Here is a 20,309-nt window from a genome sequence, read left to right on the forward strand (position 1 = left end):
GGAGATTGGTGCAAGTGAATCTCCGGATTGTTCTGTTCTCTCTGTTTAAAGTTGCAGTTTTTAATTTCTCGCGTTTGTTTCCCAAAGAGGTTTGGCTGTGCGAAAGCTCTGTACATCTCTGATACCGACAAACGGAAACACTTCCGGATAGTTTTAAAACTCTTCCTTGGGAATGGCCAAGAGATCGGGACCTTCTACAGTAAGTTCATCAAAATCATCTCAAAGCCTTCCCAGAAGAAACAGTCCATTAAGAACGCAGACTGTAAGTATCACGGGAAGTCGGTGGGTGAGGGGTGGGGAGTTGGTGGGTGAGGGGTGGGCAGTCGGCCCGAGGTTTAGTGGCTCAGTGAGTCACGCATGCCTCCTAAGTCAGAAGGCCCAGTTCGGCTCCCAGGGATCACAAAATTGATGCTGGCCCTCTGGTGGAAGTACTGAGGGAGTGCCTCATTGTTCAAGAAGCAGTGTTTTTAATAAGATGAGGTACCGGCAGGGCACAAATAATCCCATGGCATCATTTCAAGGCAGAGTACAACAGGTGTCTTGACCAATATTTATCACTCAACCAACAAATTATCTTTCCATTATCTCCTTATCGTTTGTTTATTTATTAGTGTTTATTTATTAGTGTCACAAGTAGGCTTACATTAACACTGCAATGAAGTTACTGTGAAAATCCCCTAGTCGCCACACTCCGGCGCCTGTTCGGGTACACTGAGGGAGAATTTAGCATGGCCAATGCACCTAACCAGCACGCCATTCGGACTGTGGGAGGAAACTGGAGCACCCGGAGGAAACCCACGCAAACATGGGGAGAACGTGCAGACTCCCCACAGACAGTGACCCAAGCCGGGAATCGAACCCGGGTTCCTGGTGCTGTGAAGCAGCAGTGCCACTGTGCCACCGTGTCGCTGTGTGTGCTCGTGGGGTTTCATAAATTACAACCATGATTACACTTCAAATGTACTTCATTGGCTGAAAAGCAGATTGGGACATTCAATGGTCATGGATGGCAGTTTCTCTCTGTGTGATTAGTAATTCAGACAGAGTGACTCAGAATTGAATGGCATGAAGGCACAGTGGTTAGCACTGTTGCCTCAGGGAGCCTAGGAGCAGGATTTGATTCCGGCCTTGGGTGACTGCGTGGAGTTTGTACATCCCCCCTGTGTCTGCGTGGGTTTCCTCCCACAGTCCGAAAGATATGCAGATTAGGTGGGATTGCCCAAAGTAAATGTGCAGGGATATAGGGATAGTGCAGGGGAGAAGGCCTGGGTAAGATACACTAAGAGAATCGGTGCACACTTAAGGGCTGAATGGCCTCTTCTGCACTGTAGCGATTCCATGAGTCCAAACCTTTGCGTCATCAGTTATATCTGAACGAGGTGGCTACATCCCCAGGATTTGGTTGATTAAAGCCTTGTCGGTCATGAATGCTTAGCAATCTTTCAATATTGAGAAATTTCTCAAATAACAGATTCAATGGGCTGAATGGCCTTCTTCTCTGATGTATTATTCTATGACCCTGCTCGCCCTGCTCGCCCACCTTGCTGTCAGGATAGGGAATCCAGCCAGCAGAGAGATGAGAAATGTCACGATTTTAAAACTCTGTACACAGAGGTAGAACCTCCTCAGTGTTGCTTGGTGTGTTGTCTCGATAACCTGTTCCAGTCTCTAGAGTGGGACTTTATCCTGTATTGTTTAGTTGTTTGATGTTTGATTGTGGAATCTGTTTACTATTGATGCTCACTGTGTTTGATTGGTTAAGCCCGGGTGTGGACTCAGAGAAAAGCAAACAAAACTGCAGGAAGTTCTGGAAGCCAAAGGTGCACCGAGGAATAGACATTTTAAAGCATCAGTCACACACTTGGAGACCAGTGTCATCTCCACATTGCTCTCAGATATATCATTTGCAACAGTACCCTTTCAGGAGTGAGAATGCAGCCTCCAGAACCATATCCTTCAGGATGCCATTTAGAGTCATGGGGTGGGATTTTATGGCCTCACTTGTTTCAGAACCATAAAATCCCGCCCGAGGTCAATGAACCTTTCCATGGGGTCCGCCCTTTGCCCGCTCCGATTCCCGTGGCAGCGGGACAGTAAAATTCCGGCTATAGAGTCATAGAGATATACAGGACGGAAACAGGCCCTTCGGCCCAGCTCATCAATGGCGACCAGGTTTCCTAAACTGAATTAGTCCAATTTGCCTGTGTTTGACCTATATCTCTCTAAACCCTTCCCATCCATATACCTGTCCAAATGTCTTTTAAATGTTGGAATTGTACCCGCCTCTACCACCTCCTCTGGCCGCTCATTCCATACACGCAACACCCTCTGTGTGCCCTCTAGTTTTGGACTCCCCTAAACTGAGGAATAGACCCTGGCTGTTCACCTTATCTATGCCCCTCATGATTTTATAAACCTCTAGCAGTGAAAATTGTTTGGAAGTATGTTAATGGGCCTAGGCTTTTTCCAGGCATAAGTTATTCACTGTGTTTCATTGCTGTTCCAAGTGTGTATCCCTTCAGGCTCCAAGGTGGCTTTGTTCAACCGTCTGCGATCTCAAACGGTTAGTACACGGTACCTGTGTGTGGAGGGGGAAGAGTTCATCGCCAGTGCCAGGCAGTGGGCAGCTTTCACACTGCATTTGGGTAAGGGTTCATATCAGCCTTTGCAGGAGATGCTTCTGTTAGAAAATGGTGGTGAAGTTTTCTGAATATTACTGCATCTCTGCAAATCACTATAGCCAGCTTTCATAAATCACTGGTCAGGTTTCTTGCTGGTGCATTGTGTCCAACTCAGTTTAGGGAAAGGATATGAAGGGTTTGAAGAGGGTGCGCAGTATTTTACAGATGGATATCCATTTACTGAATCAGGGAGTGGAAGACATTCTGTTTATGACTGTTTTATTGTTATTTTTAATTCATTTCATGGGATGTGGGTGTCGCTGGCCAGCATTTGTTGCCCATCCCTAGTTGCCCTTCAGAAGGTGACTGGGAGCCACCTTCTTGAACTGCTGCACTCCCTGAGGTGTAGGTACACCCACAGAATTGTTAGGGAGGGAGTTTCAGGATTTTGACCGAGTGACAGTGAAGGAACGGTGATATATTTCCAATTCCAGGATGGTGAGTGACTCGGAGGGGAACCTCCAGGTGGTGGTGTTCCCACATATCTGCTGCCCTTGTCCTTTTGTCCTTCTAGATGGTACTGGTCATGAGTTTTGAAGGTTTCGCTTCGGGAACCTTGATAAATGCTGCAGTACATCTTGTAGATGGTACACATGGCTGCCTCTGTTCGTTGGTGGTGGAGGGAGTGAATGTTTGTGGAATGTTGTACTTCAGTTCAATACAAATACCAGTTATCACTCCAGCCTTCTGGATCCTTTCCCTGTCCAGAAGCAACTCCCCCACTGGGGAAAAAGCCAGCTCTTGAGAACAAACTTTAGTGCGCATCGCCGGCTCACAGTTCACTCTGGAACCTGTCTTGATTTACTCTTAAAGGGACCTGCATTTCTAACATTGTCACAGAGGAGCTGGAATGGTACCTCACTTCCCCAGGTGTCATTCTGCAATGCTCCATAACTCAGGCCCTGGAGGGAACTGCCCCACCAGCCTGGTTCTTAAACAGAACCTGCAGGAACAGAGCTGCCAACACCTGAGAGATAGGGCTCTTCCCATCCACCTGCAGTAATGCAGCAAAGCAGTGGGTGGGGCAGTGCTCCACAGTCCTCCGTGCAGTCTTCACTGGTTAGATTTCAGTGCCCCCTCAGTGCGTCCAGACGGGGTGGTCTCAGTTGCCATTGTTACTTTTTAAAAATTTGTTTATTCATGGGATGTGTCGCTGGCTAGGCTGGCATTTATTGCCCATCCCCCACATTGCTGTGGCCCTGGAGTCACATGTAGGCCAGACCAGGTAGGGATGGCAGATTTCCTTCCTTAAAGGACATTAGTGAACCAGATGGGTTTTTCTGACAAGTGACAATGGTTTCATGGTCATCAGTAGATTCTTAATTCCAGATATTTATTCAATTCAAATTTCACCATCTGTCGTGGCGGGATTCGAACCTGGGTCCCCAGAGAATTGCCCTGAGTCTCTGGATTACCAGTCCAGTGACAATACCACGAGGCCACTGCCTCCCCTACTTGGAGGAGGGGTAGCTTGTGACCCAAAGTGTGACCTCTGCAACCTCATTGGGGGGGGGGGTCACGATTCACAGCTTGGGGAGAACTGGTCTAATTGATTGAGGACCTGCGCACGTACAGACCGTGCCAATATCTCACAGCAGAGACTGGCCACCAATTGTCTTGAAGCCCATTTGCATTTTGGACCAAGCCCCCCTCGGCTGAGCCTATGTGGTAGTCGGTGAGCAATGGCCACCACATATTTAAAAAGAACTCCCGCGTGGAAATCTTCCACTGGTCAAAACAAAATATGGAACCTGGAATGACAAGACTTGGCCATGTAATATTCCGTGTAGTCTGAGCTGGGAAGCGTAGGGAACATCATGTTGTGCCACCTTCACCTTTCCCTAACCCTCTTGTTTCCTCCGCAGAGAATGATCAGTGTCAGAGGGGAGATTTCCGCCCTCGTGATGGATACATTAGATACGGATCAGCTGTCAAATTAGTTTGCACCACCTCCGGAGTCTCCTTACCGAGCATGGTATGGCTATCTTCTGTGGACTCAGTTTCGACCGAACTCCAGTCGTCCTCGATCTTGCTACTTATCCTGCCCTCTTCTGAAGTACAATAGCATTGAAAATGAGGTTTCATCTGGGACAGGGAATTATAAAACAATTAAATTCTGAAGAATATAATTCAAGTTCAATGTGGCTGAATGTGAAGTGTACATAATCTCTCCTCTCTTTTCCCTCTATTTTATTTGTTTTGTCTAATCTTTCTCTCCTACACTAGTAGGGCTGGTTGGGGATAGCTGGAGTGGGTGTCCTGCCCAGGGTTTAGGATTCCAGGACACAGGTTGTTGGCTATGTCAGTTCCCAGCTGCTGGTAGAGGCATGCCGTTGTGTATCAGTGCCAGTCCCCAGTTTCAGGGAGGGTATTTGACTGTAAAACCACCCAATCCAAAAAACAAGTGACGTTTGATAGGGAGGTGATTAACCAGCATTCCGGAGACTTCATGTCAAGCCAAAAGAGCAATCAACTAGTATGGACAAGTTGGGCTGAATGGCCTGCTTCTGTGCTGCATATTTATTCAATCCCATGTGCGATACTCAGGGTATGGGCCCATGTAGCTTTCAAGAGCTCCCCTGTCCCTCACAATGTGTGCCATTGTGCTTCGCTTTAGCAAGTGTGCCAGAAGTTTCTTGCCTCGGGGGAGCGACTGGGGACAAAACATGAGTTGCAGTCAAGCCCATTCTGTTTAGCCTATGTGTGGGGGTTTTGTGTAGGGTGGGGGGGGGGGGGTTGCGTGTGGGGGGGTTTGTGTGTGTGTGTGTGTGTGTGGGGTTGTGTGTGTGTGTGTGTGGGGTTTTGTGTGTGTGGGGGGGTTTGTGTGTGTGGGGGTTTGTGTGTGTGGGTGTTTGTGTGTGTAGGTTCCTGTTTGTCTGTGTGTGGGTTCCTGTTTGTTTGTGTGTGGGTTTGTTCGTGTATGTGAGTTTTTGTTTATGGGTTTCTGCGGTTGTGTGAGTTTACGTGTGTATGCTCGCGTGCGTGTGTGTGTTGTGTGTGTTTTGTGTTTTCCAAACTAGACTAATTTCCCTTTCCCCATCAGGATGCCAAGGTTAGCCTTCAGTACCATTAACATTGAAATAAATATAACTAAACTTGCAGCCTAGCTGATTGGGGGAGAATTTAAAAATTTATACCTAGGATGCAGTCATTACTGGCAAGGTCGGCATTCACTGTGCCGCCCCTAATTGCCCTGGTGTGACTGAATGGCTTTCGAGGCTGCTTTACCAACTGCTCAAAACAACAATGTTAGGAACTTCACCGCCATCCAGCGAACCCGTACTTCATTCTCCTCAAGAGACCAGAGAAAACTTTTGGAATTTTAAATCGGCCTTTATTCAAGCTATAGGAGGGAAGTCCCCTTTGAGGTGGCAGACAGACCTCCTGAGCAATACATTGCAACAGTAATTATACTTTTGCTTATCTTGCAAATAATTAGCATGAACCAATCACAAGTATATAATTGATCTCAAGTCATTGCTATCCAATTGCAGCTAATAGTTCTAATTACTTGGGTGGCACAGTGGTTAGTACTGCTGCCTCCCAGTGCCAGGGACCTGGTTTCAATTCTGGCCTCGGGTCACTGTCTGTGTGGAATTTGCACATTCTCTCCGTGTCTGCATGGGTTTCCTCCGGGTGCTCCAGAGAAAACGATAAATCTCACATCCAAAGATGTGCAGGTTAGGTTGATTGGCCATGCTAAATTTCCCCTTAGTGTTAAGGGAACTAGCAGGGTAAATAGATGGGGTTAAAAGGATAGGGCCTGGGTGGGATTGTGGTCGGTGCAGACTTGATGGCCCAAATGGCCTCCTTCTGCACTGTCGGGATCCTTGGATTCTACTTCACTTTTGTCAGGTGAATATAGTTAACCAGTTACAGCCGCTATATGCTTGCCTAATTATAATAATTAATTACTAAAGAAGCACACCTACATGGCTACACCATCCAAACAGCTACATCTGTAGGCCTTGCCTCCATGACTGTGGCTGTTCTCCTTGTGGTTTATCTAGGTTCCCATTCTCTTGTCTCTGGTTCGTCTTGTTTATGCTGCCCCTCTGTAACTGCGGGAACTGCACAGAAGCAACTCCACAGCAGCTTCCCAGGGGAATTCCGCTGTACTCAATTCACAGGGGAACTCTATCGCTTTCAATGATTTTAAACCCCTCAAACAGGGTAGATTTTAATAATGCTCCTGGGAAGCACATGGAATGTTTTGCACTCAGCATTAAAGATGCTATAAAATAGCAAATTGTTGTTGGGTGAGAGCGAGTCAGCACCCCCTCTCTCGTTTTTAATCCTGTTCACTTCAAATTGGGCCTAACGACTCAGCCAGCCAGAGCCTGCTCCTTTGCTTGTTAGATTTACAAAAGTAGCTTGTAGTTCAAATTTGAATTGTGCTGATAAATCATTAGAATCATAAGAACAAGGAGCAGGAGTAGGCCATTCAGCCCCTCAAGCCTTGGGCTCCGCCATTTAATACAATCATAGCTAATCTCATCTCAACCTCAACACCTGCCTGTTCAGCACATCCCTTCAAACCCATTACTAATTAAAAATCTGTCCACCTCTTCCTTAAATTTACCCCATGTCCACTGCATTCTGGGATAGCGAATTCCACAGACTCACAACCCTTTAAGAGAAGTAATTTCTCCTCATCCCTGTTTTAAATCTAACTCTTATCCAAAAACTATGACATCTTGTTATGGATTGCCCTACATCCTCTCCATGTCTACTTTCACATCTTATACATCTCATTAAATCTCTTCTCATTCTTCTAAACGCCAAGGAATTTTGACCTAAACTGCCCAATCTCTCTTCATAAGACAAACCCCTTATCTCTGGAGTCAGTCTAGTGAAAAGAGAGACAAGTTGCCGAAGCTTTTCATCTTTCACTCATCAGGACAAACAGAAGAATGTCAAATTTCAGATGAACACAACAGTTTATACCATAGGAGAAAAGGGTGCTGGATGATATGGATGGTATTGGAATAGTGTAGATTAGAGGGGCTTTAGATTGGTTCCACTGGTCGGCGCAACATCGAGGGCTGAAGGGCCTGTACTGCGCTGTTATGTTCTATGTTCTATGATTGGTAAGTCAGTTCTGGCTGAGGTCTTGAATGGAGGAAGCAATGGGAAAGTAAAGGCTCCTCAGATTCCCTTCTCTCCTGTGCTGTGAATTGTGAGATTGTTTGAAATTTGGCATTCTTGTGTTTGTCCTGATGAGTGCAAGATGAAAAGTTTCAGCAACATGTCTCTGATTTCAGCAATGTTTATGAAAGTGGTGGATATTGTTTCCATTCTGGAGCTAATAGATGATTGCTTGACAGACTGACACAATCATTTGCTTCTCCCTGTGGTAATTGTGCGTACAGGTCATTCGGAAGGTGAACAAACAATACGCGGTGCTGGATGTGGACGAACCCGTCTCTCAACTTCACAAGTGTGCCTTTCACATCAAGGATACTGACAGGATGTACTTGTGCCTATCTAACGAGAACATCATCCAGTTCCAGGTACACCTCCCAACGAGCTGGGCTACCCTATTCCTGTAGCTGGGTGAACTGGACTATTTGGACACTGTGAGCAGAGGATTGGGCGGCCAACTCTGCTTGGATGAATCATATGACTCCCTTCCTTCGTTTTCCCACCACACTCCTCCTACTATTGGTCACCTAACATATCCATCCTTGTAGTGCCTTCACTCCCCACACCAATTAGAAAACAGCCAGACTCTATGGGCAGAATTTTCCAGCCGCGCACACCCCAAGACCGGAAATTTCCGCCCGAGGTCAACAAATCTTTGCACAGTCTGCGAAATTTTCTGTCCCGCCTGCTACAAATCCCATGGTGGGCAGGACAGGAAAATTCCGCCCGAAAATTTAATTGGATGAATCTTTGACTCTTAGACAGGCTTTAACCCTCCATCCACTATTTTTAGAATTAAAAATCAGAAGTGTTTGAAGACATTTTTTTATAAGTGCAATTTTTTTAAAAGCCTCTTGGATTTTTCTGCTGGGTTGCTCCCAGCAGGAGATTATCCTTCAACATGAAAAATAAATTTGCAATTGCAATGTTGGATTTTGGAGGATGCTAGTTGGATAATTTCTACAGGTTGAATAAATAAGCGACGGAAAATAATTTACTGCCTCTCAGAAAACTCAGCATTGAATATTACTGAAAAGAGGGACATGTTGTTGAAGCTTTTCATCTGGCACTCATCAGGACAAATGCAAGAATGCCAAATTTCAAATGATCACAATTTACACTACAGGAGAAAAGGGTGCTGATTGTTTGGGAATTAAATTCTAATTGGCCAAGGTTTTTCCATGGAGAAACCTATGGGAAACTATAGACTCCCCAAACTCCTGGATAATTCAAAAAAGGTGCAAGGCTTCAACATATTCCTTTTGTTTGCAGGGATTGGGTCCCTGTATATGAATGTGATGTCACTTCTAACAAACGGTAATGAGCCATGTTACAAACTTGACTGATTATCTTAAATTGGTAGTTAGTGTAGCTATTCATGCACTCATAATTCTTCAGCGAGTGCTGCCCAATCGCGGAGACAAGTCTAACAGTAGATGTTTTGTTGAAGAACTCAACTTTGACCTGATGCTTTACTGTGACCTTTCAAAGGCAACCCCTTGCTCCAAGGAAACCAACAGGGAAGTGTTGAATGATGGTGCTTGCTGGACAATTATTGGTACTGAGACTGTGGAATACACATTTAGTGAGAGCCTGGCACAGCTTCACATTCCTGTCACTCCCATTCCCATCATCAGCAGCCTTGAGGTAAGATCTTTGCAATGAAGTCAGAAAATGTGACAACTCTTTGTGATTTCCCTGATGTTTAGAGATTCAAACTGAGAGCGAGTTCAAGGGCCAAGGGCAACATTGCAAAACCTCAGCAAGATTGAAGAGAGTAGGAGAGTGATTCTACCTACAGAGCTTAGGAGGACCGGAGAGAAAGAAGGAGTTTGTGTGCTTTTTATTCGTTCTTCGGATGTGGGCAGTACTGACAAGGCCCAACATTTATTGCCCACACCTAACTGCTCTTGAGGAGATAGATGTAAGCCAACTTGTTAACAACTGAGTGGTTTGGTGGATTATTTCAGAGGGCAGTTAGGAGTCAATCACATTGCTGTGGGTCTGGAGTCACATGTAGGCCAGACCAGGTAAGGACGGCAGACCTCCTTCCTGAAAGGGCATTAGTGAACCAGATGGTTTTTGTGGTGACCCAGCATGTTCATGGTCACCATTATTGTTATAGTTTCTTTCCAGATTTATTTAATTCATTGAATTTAAATTCTCCAGTTGCATTATTGGGATGTGAACTTGTGTCTCGGGATCATTAGTCCAGGTCTCTGAGTTACTAGTCCAGCCATTACGGGAGGTGATGGCCTAGTGGTATTATCGGTAGATTATTAATTCAGAGACTCAGCTAATGTTCTGGGAACCCTGGTTCGAATCCCACCAAGGCAGATGTTGGAATTTGAATTCAATCAAAAATATCTGGAATTAAGAATCTACTGATGACCATGAAACCATTGTCGATTGAAGAAAAACCCATCTGATTCACTTTAGGGAGGAAAATCTGCCGTCCTTACCCAGTCTGGCCTACATGTGACTCCAGAGCCACAGCAATGTGGTTGACTCTCAACTGCCCTTGGGCAATTAGGGATGGGTCAGCCAGCAACACTCATGTCCCACAAATGAATAAAAAATAAACGTTCTAGGGACTCAAGGTCCTGGGAGGGAAGTAATTTGAGCAAAAGACAGCAGAGCCTGAAGTTTGGAGAATCCTGCTCCACTGGTGGCAGGACAGGGGAGCAGAGCTCACTCCCATTCACAGGAGAAGATGCCAACCCCGTCCCAAGCTGTGGGGATGGGGCCATTACATGTTAAAGGTGACCCTCACCTCAAAGGGCATTTGAGAGGCGCCCGTTTTAAATGCCAGTGAAAACCCCCTGCCTGCCAGAGTGGAGTCAATATCTCAGCAATATCTCAACTGGTGAGTTCCGCCTGTCGGTACGTGAGTCAGTAGGCACAGGTCAGAATCCAGGCACTACCCCAGGGGGAGAACAGGCTGGGCACATTTCTCAGAGGCTGCCTTTCATGCAAAAACAATAAATTGGGGTTCCAGCTACCTTAGCACTCTACAGTCCCAAAGCACTCTACAATCAATGCAGTACTTTTTGAAGTGTAGGCCGGTATACTCCAATCTCACTCACGCAGTCACCACTGCCAGTGAGAACGGAAAATTTGGCACTCAGCCAGAACAGCATTCACTGTGGTGGGACCAGAAAATCGCAGCTGTGGGCGAGATCAGAGAGGCTCGGTGGTAATACAGGGAATGCACAGCCAATTTTCACAGCTTAAGCTCCCACAAGCAACAATGAGGTAAATGACAAGATAATCTGTTTTGTTTTATTGATGTTAGTTAAAAGATGAGTGCTGGCCAGAACACTGAGGAAAATTCCTCTGATCAACGCCATATTTTAGGTTCATCAGAGAGGGCTGACAGGGTATTTCTTTAAGAGGTGGCTTCTATTAGATTTCTTAATGAAAGTAAGTCTCAGTTTGTCTCACCCCTGGTGCCACCTTAGTGAATATCTTCACTGTGGCCTTGGCCTCCTTCCTAAAGACCAAACTGAGGAAGAGAGAGAGGGGAAAAAAGGGAGTGAATATGAGCAAAGGGATGTTTGATTTAGGTGGGATAATGCTTGGTTTCTTGGTCACATGCTTGAAAGGTCATACACTGACTGCATGATCCTTATGTTTGTGCCTGACCCCTCATAACCTTGCAGGCCATGCTCCTATTATTGTAACATGTTGATGTTTGTTCTCTCTTCTCCAAGCTGAATGGAGGAGGTGATGTTGCAATGTTGGAGGTACAAGGGGAAAGCTTCAGCCCAAACCTGAAAGTGTGGTTTGGTGATGTGGAGGCAGAAACAATGTTCAGGTAAGGACGATATTAGAAACTAGACTATATCGGCAGGCAACTGGAGTTGATTGTACTCAACCCTGTTGGGTTTTAGAGGCCAAGGTCTTTTTGGCGTTCACAGAATTGTACAGCACAACAGGAGGCCATTTGGTTCATCACACCTGTCTGGCTCTTTAAAACTATCCACTTTTTCCCACTCCATAGAAACCATAGGATCACTACAGTGTAGAAGGAGGCCAGTCGGCCCAGCGAGTCTGCACTGACTCTCCAATGGAGCACTCTACCTAGGCCCAATCCATCCCCCTCCCTCCCTCCTCCTCCATCCCCGTAACCCCATGTGTTCATTCTGGCCAATTCGCCTTGCCTGCAGATCTTGGACAGTTCTTTCCCCCATAACTTGGTAGTTTTTTTTCCTTTTTGAAGGATTTATAAAATCCTTTTGAATTTTATTCATCAATGCTTCCATCGCCCTTTCAGGCAGTGCATTCCAGATCGTAATAACTTGCTGTGTACAAAAAATGGTTTTTCAAAAAAGATCGATAAATAAGGTTTACACTTCCATATTTAATTATCAGAGGGATGAAGTCTTTTGTGGGTCACCATATATGGGACCAGATTCTGCTCTTGCCAGTTAACAGTAACTATCACAGTAAAATGAGGTGTGAACATACTTAAGACTTTAGGAAGTTATCACTGAGACACAGAGAATGGGTTGTGCTGACTATTGTGGAAAGTTAACAACAAGCCGAGGATTGAACTGATTGCATTATGTATCCTTGCTCCCATTTATGCCAATAAGAAGTCTCACAAGAGATGCCGGCATTGGACTGGGGTAAGCACAGTAAGAAGTCTCACAACACCAGGTTAAAGTCCAACAGGTTTATTTGGTAGCACAAGCCACAAGCTTTTCGGAGCACTGCCCCTTCATCAGGTGAGTGGGAGTTGTGTTCACAAACAGGGCATGCATAGACACAAACTCAATTTACAAGATAATGGTGGAATGCAAGTCTTTAGAACATAAGAACATAAGAAATAGGAGCTGGAGTAGGCCATCTAGCCCCTCGAGCCTGCCCCGCCATTCAATAAGATCATGGCTGATCTGAAGTGGATCAGTTCCACTTACCCGCCTGATCCCCATAACCCCTAATTCCCTTACCGATCAGGAATCCATCTATCCGTGATTTAAACATATTCAACGAGGTAGCCTCCACCACTTCAGTGGGCAGAGAATTCCAGAGATTCACCACCCTCTGAGAGAAGAAGTTCCTCCTCAACTCTGTCCTAAGCTGACCCCCCTTTATTTTGAGGCTGTGCCCTCTAGTTCTGGCTTCCTTTCTAAGTGGAAAGAATCTCTCCACCTCTACCCTATCCAGCCCCTTCATTATCTTATAGGTCTCTATAAGATCCCCCCTCAGCCTTCTAAATTCCAAAGAGTACAAACCCAATCTGCTCAGTCTCTCCTCATAATCAACACCCCTCATCTCTGGTATCAACCTGGTGAACCTTCTCTGCACTCCCTCCAAGGCCAATATATCCTTCCGCAAATAAGGGGACCAATACTGCACACAGTATTCCAGCTGCGGCCTCACCAATGCCCTGTACAGATGCAGCAAGACATCTCTGCTTTTATATTCTATCCCCCTTGCGATATAGGCCAACATCCCATTTGCCTTCTTGGTCACCTGTTGTACCTGCAGACTGAGTTTTTGCGTCTCATGCACAAGGACCCCCAGGTCCCTCTGCACAGCAGCATGTTGTAATTTTTTTCCATTTAGATAATAATCCAATTTGCTATTATTTCTTCCAAAGTGAATAACCTCACATTTGTCAACGTTATACTCCATCTGCCAGATCCTCGCCCACTCACTCAGCCTGTCCAAATCTCTCTGCAGACCTTCTACGCCCTCCACACGATTCACTTTTCCACTTATCTTTGTGTCGTCTGCAAACTTTGTTACCCTACACTCAGTCCCCTCCTCCAGATCGTCTATATAAATGGTAAATAGTTGAGGCCCCAGTACCGATCCCTGCGGCACGCCACTAGTTACCATCCGCCAACCAGAAAAGCACCCATTTATTCCGACTCTCTGCTTCCTGTCGGATAGCCAATCCCCAATCCACGCTAACACCCTATCCCCAACTCCGTGTGACCCAATCTTCTTCAGCAACCTTTTATGAGGCACCTTATCAAACGCCTTTTGGAAATCCAAAAACACCGCATCCACCGGTTCCCCTCCGTCAACCGCACTTGTCACATCTTCATAAAAATCCAACAAGTTCATCAAGCACAACTTTCCCCTCATGAGTCCATGCTGCGTCTGCTTAATCGAACCATTCTTATCCCGATGGCTGCTATTTCTTCGTTAATGATGGATTCCAGCATTTTCCCAACTACAGATGTTAAGCTAACCGGCCTGTAGTTACCCGCCTTTTGTCTATTTCCTTTTTTAACAGCGGCGTAACATTAGCCGTTTTCCAATCCGCCGGCACTACCCCAGAATCCAACGAATTTTGATAAATAACCACTAACACATCTGCTATTACCTCTGACATTTCTTTCAGTACCCTGGGATGCATTCCATCCAGGCCCGGGGACTTGTCCACCTTCAGTCCCGTTAGTCTACCAAGCACTGCCTCCCTGGTAACATTAATTGTATTGAGTACCTCTCCTCCTACCAAACCTCTATCGTTAATATTCGGTAAACTATTTGTGTCTTCCACCGTGAAGACCGACACAAAAAACTTATTTAAAGTTTCAGCCATTTCCTCATTTCCCACGATTAAATCCCCCCTCTTGTCCTCCAAGGGTGCAACATTCACTCTTGCCACTCTATTCCTTTTTATATATTTGTAAAAGCTTTTACTATCATTTTTTATATTTAGAGCTAGCCTAGCTTCATAACCTATCTTTCCTTTCTTTATCGCTTTCTTAGTCGTTCTTTGTTGTTTCTTAAAGTTTTCCCAATCTTCCGATTCTCCACTATTTTTGGCCACTCTGTACGCATCGGTCTTTAATTTAATACTCTCCTTAATTTCCTTCGTTATCCATGGCTGGCTATCCCTTTTCTTACAGTCCTTCTTTATCACCGGACTATATTGTTGCTGAGTACTGAAAAGGATCTCCTTAAAAATGCTCCACTGTTCCTCAGCTGTCCTACCTACCAGTCTGCTCTCCCAGTCCACCTTAGCCAATTCAGCCCTCATCCTATCGTACTTCCCTTTAAGACTTGATTTACAGGTAATCAAGTCTTAAAGGTATGGACAATGTGAGTGGAGAGAGTGTTAAGCACAGGTGTCATTTATGCCAATGACAGAGTTTATGGGCGGCACAATAGCACAGTGGTTAGCACTGCTGCTTCACAGCTCTAGGGACCTGGGTTCAATTCCCGGCTTGGGTCACTGTCTGTGTGGAGTTTGCATATTCTCCCTGTGTCTGCGTGGGTTTCCTCCGGGTGCTCCGGTTTCCTCCCACATTCTGAAAGACGTGCTGGTTAGGTGCATTGACCCGAACAGATGCCGGACTGTGGCGACTAGGGGAATTTCACAGTAACTTCATTGCAGTGTTCATGTAAGCCTTACTTGTGACTAATAAATAAACTTTAATAAATAAACTTTACAGCACAGAAACAGGTCAATCTGTCCAGGCCGACAGGTCTATACTGATGTTTATTTTTCACAAGAGACTTCTCTGTATTTTTGCTAGCTTTTTCTGCAAATTCTTTTCTTTTCTCACTGATGAGTTTACCTGGTTGGGGGAGATGGTGGCAGAGCGGCCTAGTAGCTAGAGGTCCAGATTAATGTTCTGGGGGCACGGGTTCAAATCCCAACATGGCAACAGGATTAATTAATCTGGAATTATGAAACTAGTCTCGATGTGGAGATGCCGGCGTTGGACTGGGGTAGGCACAGTAAGTAGTCTCACAACACCAGGTTAAAGTCCAACAGGTTTATTTGGTAGCACAAATTTTCGGAACGCTGCTCCTTCATCAGGCGAATGGACCTTATGAAGAGGCAGCGCTCCAAAAGCTCGTGCTACCAAATAAACCTGTTGGACTTTAACCTGGCATTGTGAGACTTCTTACTGAAACTAGTCTCAGTAATGGTGATCATAACAGCTACCACCAATGGTTGTTAAAAACCCATTTGGTTTATTAATGCCCTTTAGGGAAGGAAATATGCCATCCTTATCCAGTCTGGCCTCCAGGTGACCCAGACCCACAGCTGATTCTTAACTGCCCTCTGAAAGGGCAATTAGAGATTAGCAACAAATGCTGCCTTGTCAGTGATGTCCACAGCACATAAAAGACTAAAGAAATAAATAAATGCAAATTATTCCTGGAATTCTGTATTCTAACCATTCCCTGAGTAAAGAGCTTTAACCGGAATTCCCTTTTGGATTTATTGGCAATCCCATATTTATAAGCTGTAGTTTTGAACTATCCCATAAGTGGAAAGATCTTGGGGTGAAATTGGTTTGGAACATTCCTCGGAATTACTTTCTAAAAGCAGCGATGAAAAATCAGCTAAGAGCCCGTTAGGCACTGCTGGCATAGATCAATATCACTCCCTTTTATACTGGCTCCATCAAATCCTTTCATACTTTAAAATATATTAGGTCTCTCACTTAGTGTGTACATATTATACATATCCACACATTCACGTGTGCATGTGTTATATAACACGGACATACATTCACATGTGCATGTGTTATATAACACGGACATACATTCACATGTGCATGTGTTATATAACATGGATCCACATTCACATGTGCATTTGATTTGATTTATTATTGTCACATGTATTAGCATACGGTGAAAAGTATTATTTCTTGCGCGCTATACAGAGAAAGCATACCGTTCACAGAGAAGGAAAAGAGAGAGTGCAGAATGTAGTGTTACAGTCATAGCTAGGGTGTAGAGAAAGATCAGCTTAATGCAAGGTAGGTCCATTCAAAAGTCTGACGGCAGCAGGGAAGAAACTATTCTTGAGTCGGTTGGTACGTGACCTCAGACTTTTGTATCTTTTTCCCGACAGAAGAAGGTGGAAGAGAGAATGTCCGGGGTGTGTGGGGTCCTTAAGTATGCTGGCTGCTTTACTGAGGCAGCGGGAAGTATAGACAGAACCAATGGATGGGAGGCTGGTTTGCATGATAGATTGGGCTACATTCACGACCTTTTGTAGTTCCTTGCAGTCTTGGGCAGAGCAGGAGCCATACCAAGCTGTGATACAACCAGAAAGAATGCTTTCTATGGTGCGAGATGTCCTGCATCTGCAGTGGGTCATAAGGCTCTCCAGGCAAATGCTGAGATGGCAGTGGGGTCAGATGCCATGGAGGTCAATCTGTAAATGTTTGTGAGAGTCGTGGCTGACAGGTCAAATTTCCTTAATCTTCTGAGAAAGTAGAGGCGTTGGTGGGGCTTTCTTAACTATAGTGTCGGCATGGGGGGACCAGGACAGGTTGTTGGTGATCTGGACACGTAAAAACTTGAAGCTCTCGACCCTTTGTACTTTGTCCCCATTGATGTAGACAGGGGCATGTACTCCTCTACACTTCCTGAAGTCGATGACAATCTCCTTCGATTTTGTGGCATTGAGGGAGAGATTATTGTCGCTGCACCAGTTCACCAGATTCTCTATCTCATACCTGTACTCTGTCTCGTTATTGTTTGAGATCCGACCCACTATGATGATGTCATCAGCAAACTTGAAAATTGAATTGGAGGGGAATTTGGCCACACAATCAGGTATAAGGAGTATAGTTGGGGGCTGAGAAGACAGCCTTGTGGGGCACCGGTGTTGAGGATGATCATGGAGGAGGTGTTGTTGCCTATCCTTACTGATTGTGGTCTGTGAGTTAGGAAGTTCAGGATCCAGTCGCAGAGGGAGGAGCCGAGACCCAGGCTATGGAGTTTGGAGATGAGTTTCGTGGGAATAATGATGTTGAAGGCTGAGCTATAGTCAATAAATAGGAGTCTGACATAGGTGTCTTTGTTATCCAGGTGTTCCAGGGTTGAGTGTAGGGCCAGGGAGATGGCGTCTGCTATGGATCTGTTGCGGCGGTAGGCAAACTGTAGTGAATCCAGGTAGTCTGGGAGGTTGGAATTGATTCATGCTGTGACTAGCCTTTCGAAGCACTTCATAATGATGGATGTCAGAGCCACCGGACGATAGGCATGTGTTATGTAGCATGGATCCACATTCGCATGGTGCATGTGTTATAGAACATAGAACATAGATAGAACATAGAACAGTACAGCACAGAACAGGCCCTTCAGCCCACGATGTTGTGCCAAGCTTTATCTGAAACCAAGATCAAGCTATCCCACTCCCTATCATCCTGGTGTGCTCCATGTGCCTATCCAATAACCACTTAAATGTTCCTAAAGTGTCTGACTCCACTATCACTGCAGGCAGTCCATTCCACACCCCAACCACTCTGCGTAAAGAACCTACCTCTGATATCCTTCCTATATCTCCCACCATGAACCCTATAGTTATGCCCCCTTGTAATAGCTCCATCCACCCGAGGAAATAGTCTTTGAACGTTCACTCTATCTATCCCCTTCATCATTTTATAAACCTCTATTAAGTCTCCCCTCAGCCTCCTCCGCTCCAGAGAGAACAGCCCTAGCTCCCTCAACCTTTCCTCATAAGACCTACCCTCCAAACCAGGCGGCATCCTGGTAAATCTCCTCTGCACTCTTTCCAGCGCTTCCACATCCTTCTTATAGTGAGGTGACCAGAACTGCACACAATATTCCAAATGTGGTCTCACCAAGGTCCTGTACAGTTGCAGCATAACCCCACGGCTCTTAAACTCCAACCCCTGTTAATAAAAGCTAACACACTATAGGCCTTCTTCACAGCTCTATCCATAATCTATAATTATATAGCATGGATTGACCTTTACATGTGCGTACATACAAGTGCACACACTGACACCAATATTGGAGGAAGGGATATAGAATTCTTTAAAAAAATATTTGTTCATGCGGTTTGGGCATTACGGGTAAGGCCAGCATTTGTTGCTCATCCCTAATTGTCCTTGAGGGCCATCTCCCACAATGTTGTCACATGATGGAGTCACATGTTGACCAATCAGGTAGCTCTTTCGGCATTGACCAATCAGGTAAAGACAGCAGATTTCCTTTCCTGAAGGATAATAGTGAACCAGACAGATTTTTAGGGCAATTGGTCATTACTGAGATGTTAAATTCCGAATTTTTAAAAAAATGAATTGATTTCAAATTCTGTGGTGGTATTTGAACCTGTCACTTGAGCATCAGCCTGGGGTTCTGGTTTATTAGCCCAGTGGTGTCCCCGCTATGCCACCGTCTTCCCTAAATGAGAATAATCAGAACGATCTGTAAAGTTCTTAAGTGGAAACTCGGAGATAATTAAACATCTAAATTGAAAAAACCTGACACAATAGGAAGTGTAACAGAAACGAGACACTGTGAACATGTGAGTATCTGAGGCAGTGAGGAGGGGCTACTGCAGGTCAGAAATGGAAATAGTGAAAGCTGGATTCTGATATATCCAATGTTTTCCCTTCACAGAAATCCCAAATCAGTGATCTGCGTGGTTCCTGATATCTGTGCGTACAGCAGTGAGTGGCGCTGGCTACGACAGCCCATCACGGTCCCCCTCTCTCTGATGAGGAGCGATGGAATCATCTTCTCCAGCACCTTTACCTTTACTTACACCCCAGAGCAAGGCTGCTTCCCCAGCCAGAGGGTGGTCCGAGAAATCCCAGAGGAGTCTGACAACTTCCTGAACACAATCCATCAGGAATTCACTCGGACCAACTTCCACCTTTTCATGCAGAGCTAAGAGCCAAGGAAGCCAGAGTGATCAGCAGCTCATATACTAACACATGGCAAGTCCCGCCAGCCCATTACCCCTCAGCACACGTGCCTACATTAGTTCCAGGTTTAACAAATATTAGATTTAAAAATTCTCCCCTCTATTTTAAATCCCTCCATAGTCACACCTCTCTCTGTAATGTTGTACAACCCTCTGGGATCTTTGCACTCCTCCAATTGTGAACTCGACCTCTCTCTCTCTCAGGGTGACACGGTGGCACAGTGGTTGGCACTGCTGCCTCACAGCGCCAGGGACCCGGGTTCAATTCCTGGCTTGGGTCACTGTCTGTGTGGAGTCTGCATGTTCTCCCTGTGTCTGCGTGAGTTTCCTCTAGGTGCTCCAAAGTCCAAAAACGTGCTGGTTAGGTATATTGGCCGTGCTAAATTCCCCCTCAGTGTACCCAAACAAGCGCCGGAGTGTGGCGATCAGGGGATTTTCACAGTAACTTCATTGCAGTGTTAATGTAAGCCTACTTGTCATTAATAAATAAACTTCTTTGACCAAGCTTTTGGTTATTTGCTCTGGTGCCTGCTTATTTAGCATTATTTTTTGTTTGATAATGTTCCGATGAAGCACCTTGGAATGTCTTCCCGCTGTTAAAGGCGCTATATAATCTCTTGTTGATACATTGGAAGCCCTGTAACGGAGTCATCTCAACAAGGCAAAAGATTCACTTTGTCCAATCGTTTTCAGCAGATGGACAATTGGCCTGCAGTCTGCATTCACACCCAGGGAAATTGCTGCCTCCATATCGGCTGACCATTTCTCTTTTCAGCTCCCATGCTGTACTGTTGGGACAAACCGCAATATTAAAA

General features: G+C 45.4%; 1 protein-coding gene across 1 annotated transcript in view; it reads left to right on the forward strand.

Moving 5' to 3' along the window:
* rbpjl (recombination signal binding protein for immunoglobulin kappa J region-like) overlaps positions 1–20,004 on the forward strand; it is a 75,138-nt gene extending 55,134 nt beyond the window's left edge. The window contains exons 8-14 of the mRNA XM_078236081.1: positions 88–262; positions 2,508–2,645; positions 4,547–4,656; positions 8,054–8,194; positions 9,318–9,473; positions 11,540–11,643; positions 19,188–20,004. Coding sequence (XP_078092207.1) covers positions 88–262; positions 2,508–2,645; positions 4,547–4,656; positions 8,054–8,194; positions 9,318–9,473; positions 11,540–11,643; positions 19,188–19,461 — 1,098 coding nt within the window. The 3' untranslated portion in view covers positions 19,462–20,004. The remainder of the gene's footprint in view (positions 1–87; positions 263–2,507; positions 2,646–4,546; positions 4,657–8,053; positions 8,195–9,317; positions 9,474–11,539; positions 11,644–19,187) is intronic.
* The last annotated feature ends 305 nt before the right edge of the window (positions 20,005–20,309 follow it).

Source organism: Mustelus asterias, chromosome 20 (assembly GCF_964213995.1).
Source record: "Mustelus asterias chromosome 20, sMusAst1.hap1.1, whole genome shotgun sequence".
In the NCBI taxonomy this organism is placed as follows: domain Eukaryota; kingdom Metazoa; phylum Chordata; class Chondrichthyes; order Carcharhiniformes; family Triakidae; genus Mustelus; species Mustelus asterias.